Raw genomic sequence first — 6,000 nt, forward strand, 5'->3', positions numbered from 1 at the left:
GATTTTTCAGACCCTGGTTCAAGTGGCTCCCCACTCCTGTAGTCAGGGGCCAGGGGCAACCTGAGCATTTTCACATTCCTGCCCCTTCTTATTCCAGGCCGCCAGAACCCCTTGGGACTCCTGCCCAGTTGGGTTGGAAGGTGTTGTGGGTTGAATTATGTCCCTCCAAAATATGTGTTATAAATCCTAACCTCTATGCCTGTGGTTAGGAGCTCTGGTGGCGTAGTGCCTAAGGCATCTGACTGCTAACCAGAAGGCTGGCAGTTCAAACCCACGAGCCACTCCCAGGAAGGAAGAGTGGGCAATCTACTTCCATAGAGATACCACCTCAGACTCAGACACCACCTCGGAAACTAAGGAGGGGTTGCTATGAGGCTCAACAGGCAGTGAGTTTGGTTTGTTTTTTATGCCTGTGGTTATAATGCCATCTGGGCATAGGTTGTCTTTGTTATGTTAATGGTACAGGATTAGTGTAGGGCTTATCTTGAGCCAATCTCTTTTGAGATATGAAAAGAGATTCAACAAATGAGGAGACCAAAGATGGGGAAGAGAGACGTCAAGCCACATGAAGACAGCTGAGAAGCAGAAGTTCAGAGAGACAGGACCTTCCTCCAGAGCCAACAGAGATAAAGTCTTCCCTTAGAGCCAGAACCCTCTGGGCCTCTAGCCTCTAGGACTTCTAGCCTCCTAAATTGTGAGAAAATAAATCTCTGTTTGTCAAAGCCACCCACTTTTGGTATTTCTGTTAAAGCAACACTAGAGAACTCAAACAGAAAGGGACGGCCGGGGAGCTGCTGTGGACTCAGCACATCAGTTTCTATGGAGCCACAGTCGCAGCCTGAGGGGATGGAGGAGGTTGCCCCCCTTCTGGCAAGCCAGGACCCAGCGCACTTTCCCCCTGAGCCACACCTCTTCAGTACCTGAGCACCCCTGCTGAGGCTGTGGCCTGGAGCCTACCTGCACTGGTGACCCTTCTCCCACTTGAGCTATGATTTCTGGGTCGACTCCACTCTAAGCGCCTCTCCTTGTTGCCTCAGTCTTCTGCTGAGAACATGGAGTAGGTGAATCCCACTGCCCACTCCCACTTTCACAGTTCTTACCTCCTGCTTTTGTTTTCTGCTGCCTGCAGCCAGAGGAAGCAGCAAAAGGGTACAAAGGCATGAAGGAGAGGCATAGGGATCTGGACCCCATGCTCAAGGACCTCCTACAGAACCCTGAGTTTGGTCACCAAGGGGCATCCCAGTCTCTCTGCCTTTTCTCCCACCAGATTCTACACCCACATTCTAAAGCCCCATCCCTAACTCTCTAGGGTCCCCTAGAGTCCTAGGATCTCCCACTCGGCCCAGACTCTGCCTCCCAGAGTCCCAGGCCTCCTTCCCTCCTGGGCTCAAGCGGTGAAACAGAAAGGCCTTGAGCTTACCGATTCTGACGGCAGCCGAGGTGCTGCAGGACTGCAGAGGGTGGGCTGGCCGCCCAGCCCAGGGCCCCATCTTCAGCCACATCCTCCTTCGCCTGCCTCTCCAGGACCCAGAAGCCCCACAGGTACCCAGGGACTCCAGGCCACTTGGAAATCACCTCAGTATTGCTAATAACACAATCAGCATCCTTGCCTGAGTTAGGAAAAGGAACGCTTTCTCTGGGTGGATTTCAGCTTCCAGTGATCCCTGGGCTTGGGGCTTGTACAGTTCACAAGCTGCACAATTGAATGAAACCGCCTTGTCTTAATCCCTCTCCCCCCGCGAGAGCAAGGTGCCAATTGCAGCCTGGTCCTGGGAGAACCGGGACAGGGAGAAGGGACGGTGGGTGGCAGGCTGGGATGGCAGAGAGGAGGAAGGATGGGAAGGTAACAGTTGTGGACTGACAGAACCCGAAAGGGAAGGGGGTTGGAAGAGTGAGAGACGAGATTGGGGGGAGATGGGAGTAGGAGAGAGGAGACTACAGAGGGCGGAGAGTCCTAGAAAGCCAAAGGGCGGAGACCCTTGCGAAGTTTCTGGGAAAAGCCCCAGCGCCCGGCCTGAGGCTTACAAGCCGTGGGAAGGCAGGAAATAGGGCGAAAGCCCCAAAGAGAGGCTGGACAGGGGATGGGTCTCTAGGGAAGAGCAGAGAGTAGGAGAGGAAGGAGGGAGAGAAGGCCCCAGGGGGGTCGGAGATAAAGAGAGCAGCGGCTGCCGGCCCGGAGCGCAGCGACAGGCGAGAGGGAGGGAAGCGGAAATTTAAAAGTGAAGATGCAGATAACGCAGCCTGGAGACGAGCACCCGGGTGGGGGAGGAGAGGGGGGGAGAGTGAAGGGAGGAGGCTGGGATCCGCGGGTGGTAGGCTCTGCGGTGGGGTCTGGGGCCGCGGGGGTCCGACGTGGAGCCGGGCACCCCCGCCCCACCACTGTTTGCCTACAGTCAGGGAGGCGGAAAAGCTTGGCGCTCCCGGCCGGTGTTAGAGCGCGCGCCGCGGCCCATCCCCCGCGGTCTCTTGGCTGCGGGGCGCGGGGGGCTGCCGGGTGCGCTTGGCTGCGACGCTGCGCGCTGGAGACTTTATTGCGATGGGCAGATAAGGGGGGCGGGGGCGGGTCTTGGGGGCCCAGGCGGCGGCGCTTTAATTAAAACGGAAATTGCAGCCCCTGCCCGCGCGGGGGCCGGAGGGTTCCCAGCAGCTTGGGAGCTGGGAGCGTCGCTTCGGGACCCCCCCACCCTTGCCAACCCCGATCTGCACCCTCCCGCCAGGCCCCGCCGGACCCGACGCTGTCTTCTCCTCCCCACCACCCGCGGGCGCCTCGGGCGGGGATCCGTGCCCCGGAGCGCGAAGCCTGTCGCTCTGCCCCGCCCGTACCCCCCACCTCCCACCGCCCAGTCCCTGGCGGCGATGAGACAGAGCGGCGCCTCCCAGCCCCTGCTGATCAACATGTACCTGCCAGGTACCAGGGACCAGCTGGGACTGGAGGCACCAGGACCCGGGGCGGGAAGTCTGGGCTTGGTCCTGGGAAGGGTATGCCAGGGGACCAAAGGTTCAGGGATGAACCTTAAAGGCGGACGGGGAGCTTTGGGGTTTTGCTGTGGGGGCTGGAGGACTCAAAGTCAGCAGATTGGAAGCCTAGGCCCTGGGCCCGGAAGTGCCTGGTTGCGGGAGCAGGGGTCGTCGGGGTGTTGGTGGTCTCTCTGCGCTAGCAATGCCAGGAGCCGGGGCCGCCGAGCGTCACCCTTTCACCCTCGCCTCTCCTCACCTCCGTGCTCCGAGCGCCCTCATGGGCCCGACCCTCCAGGCACCCTCCTCTCCTCCCCGTTGGGCTACCCGCTCTCCAGCTCGGCTGGCGCACCCCAGCTCAGCTTTATAAGGCTCCCGCCGGCCCGTTCGGAAAGCGGATTTCCTTTTTCCTGGACGCGTTTCCTGACTTGGGCGCTACGGAGGGGCTCTGCGCCGCGCGCGCCAGGGCCGGGCTTGGGGAGGAGGAGCCGGGCGGCCCGGGTCCCTAGCCCTGCTCCCGGGGACCAAGGCACTCCCAGGAGCCGAAGCCCGAGGCCCTTTCAGCCACACCCTCAACCTGCGCCGCCCCGGCCCATGGTTCATCTGACTGCTTTATCCCGCCGCTGCAGATCCGGTCGGAGATGGCCTCTTCAAGGATGGGAAGAGCCCAGGCTGGGGGCCGCTGAGCCCCGCGGTGCAGAAAGGTGAGCTGGTGGCCGAGCGCCGACCCCAGAAGGACGGTGCCATAGCCACAGGACAGGGGGTGGGAGCGTTGTGCAAGGCGGGCTCTGGGAAGTGCAGTGTCTGGGTATCATTGCGGGAGGGCCTGGGAACAAGTTCATGTGGCCACTCCTGTTTCTTCGCAGTCCCAGAGCTGCACTTGCAGGCAAGGGGCAGGCAGAGAGGATTTTGGCTCCAGCCTTTCTCTGCTGAGTGTGGTTTTTCCTGGTCTTAGGGCATGGGTTGGGGTGCTTAGTGCCCTTTCCCTATTTGCATCGGGCACACAAGGCAACGGCACTGCCATACAAAGGGACCGAGAGAATCGCTCCTTAACCATGAGGGGCCACCCACCACCAAACCCGAGCTGTGCCAGCTCAGAGCTCTGCTGCCCGGGTGGGGGGATGGGGAGCCGGTTGAGATCCCACTCCTCCTGTCGCGTATTTGGGGTCCCTGTCTCATGCCTGTCTGGCATGTGGAAGCTAGCCGGCCCCACTTCTCTACCACAGGTAGGATCATCCAACTCTGTGCCTTTGGGCAAAGGGGCCAGTGCCTCCTGCCACACGGCCTGAGCCGGGCAAGGCTATACCGGCCAGGTCTCCTCAGGCATTTATAGTTGATATGGGAATGACGAACCTGGGAATCAACTATGAAAGTCTGAGGAGACTTGGCCGCTAGAGCGTCCCACAGCCGCAGCGCCAGCCAGGACCCCGGATCCCATCAAGTTACAGTAACCGAATAAAGCAGCCTGGCAGCTCATTTACCCTGACGGAACACGGTGCCCAGTAGGAACAGGTTCCCAAGCCTCTGATGTCGCTCCCACGTTAGTGCCAGGTGCACGTTTTTATGCCCAATTTTCCAGCTTCTGACCCTAAAACGCCACAGTTACGACCTGGAGGCCGATCCTTGCTGGGCAAGCAGAGAGGAATTGGGGTGGAGGTCATGGGGGAGGGTAGTGTCTCGGTTCTGAGCAGGTCGTTGGAAAAGAAAGGGGTCCACCGGTCTCAATTTGAGGCAATAATCAGCGCCCAGGGAAATCCGTTTTATTCTGAAGAAGGGCACGCACGCACACGCACGCACTGCCGTCGAGTTGGATCCGATTCATAGCGACCCCTCCTTGGGTTTCAGAGACTGTATCAGTAGGGGTGGTGGGTTTGAACCGCCAGCCTTCTAGTTAGCAGTCAAATGCCTTAGGCACTACTCCACCAGAGCTCCTCTTAAGAGGGAAGGAGGGCTAATTGTATCAAGATTTCTCTCCATTTGCCTGATTGAGGCGCCAAATAGGGAAGCGGGAGTTCTAGGGTCCGATCCTTTCACGACCCGCCGTCAGCAACCGGGAGCTCAGAACTGGTCAGAGGAATATGCAGACTTGCCAGGGACGGGCCGAGACAGAGGCTCGAGTCTGGGCTGGCTCTTCGGCGAACCATAGCACCTTAGCGCACCGGGAATCCCGCCTATTCCGAAACAGGGCAAACCCAAGCTGTGCCGGCACAGAGCTCTGCGGCCGGGGGTGGGGAGCTGGTTGAGATCCCACTCCTCCTGTCGCGTATTTGGGGTCCCTGTCCCATGCCGGTCTGACACAAGGAAGCTAGCCGGCCCCACTTCTGCACCACAGGCGGGATTATCCAATTGCGTGCCTTTGGGCAACCGGGCTGGGCCGTGCTGCCACCCGTGGCCCGGCTGAGCTGGCGCGGTCAGGCGCTTTCGTTGTGTAGCGTCTGTACTGAAGGAGGGCGTCTAGCCGCGGCGGCGAGTACAGGCTGCCATTCAGCCCCTGCTCGCCTCGGAAAGCCGCGCGCCTCTGCGTGGAGGAGGCGCTGCTTCGCCGCCTGATTTTCACAAAGCGGTGCGCCCCCGGGGCTGCGTCCTTCTAACTGGCAGCTGTGCAAAAGCGCTGGCGGGGCTGGAGACCGCTCCGCGCATGGGCCTCTGGCTGGCTGGCCGCTCCGGTGGCGGTGGCGGTGGCGCGCAGCTGGACCCGCGTGCTCCCTCCCCGACGCCCGCTCCCTCCCCGACGCCCGCTCCTTGAGGGCCAGGTCCGATTCCTGCCTCCCCTCCCGCACGAGCCTGACCGCCCCGCTCCCCGCAGGCAGCGGGCAGATCCAGCTGTGGCAGTTTCTGCTGGAGCTGCTGGCCGACCGCGCCAACGCCGGCTGCATTGCGTGGGAGGGCGGCCACGGCGAGTTCAAGCTCACCGACCCCGACGAGGTGGCGCGGCGCTGGGGCGAGCGCAAGAGCAAGCCCAACATGAACTACGACAAGCTGAGCCGCGCGCTGCGCTACTACTACGACAAGAACATCATGAGCAAGGTGCACGGCAAGCGCTAC

The 6,000-nt window shown here is 60.8% G+C and overlaps 1 protein-coding gene across 1 annotated transcript in view; it reads left to right on the forward strand.

Annotated features, from left to right (window-relative positions):
* The first annotated feature begins 2,705 nt into the window (after positions 1 to 2,705).
* FEV (FEV transcription factor, ETS family member) overlaps positions 2,706 to 6,000 on the forward strand; it is a 3,655-nt gene continuing 360 nt past the window's right edge. Inside the window, exons 1-3 of the mRNA XM_042783697.1 lie at positions 2,706 to 2,908; positions 3,585 to 3,659; positions 5,762 to 6,000. The exon at positions 5,762 to 6,000 is cut by the window's right edge and continues 360 nt beyond it. Of these exons, the coding sequence (XP_042639631.1) occupies positions 2,857 to 2,908; positions 3,585 to 3,659; positions 5,762 to 6,000 (366 nt within the window). The 5' untranslated portion in view covers positions 2,706 to 2,856. The remainder of the gene's footprint in view (positions 2,909 to 3,584; positions 3,660 to 5,761) is intronic.

This window comes from Orycteropus afer, unplaced genomic scaffold (genome assembly GCF_000298275.1).
Source record: "Orycteropus afer afer isolate SDZICR_OR568_19922 unplaced genomic scaffold, OryAfe1.0 scaffold00002, whole genome shotgun sequence".
NCBI classification, from domain to species: domain Eukaryota; kingdom Metazoa; phylum Chordata; class Mammalia; order Tubulidentata; family Orycteropodidae; genus Orycteropus; species Orycteropus afer.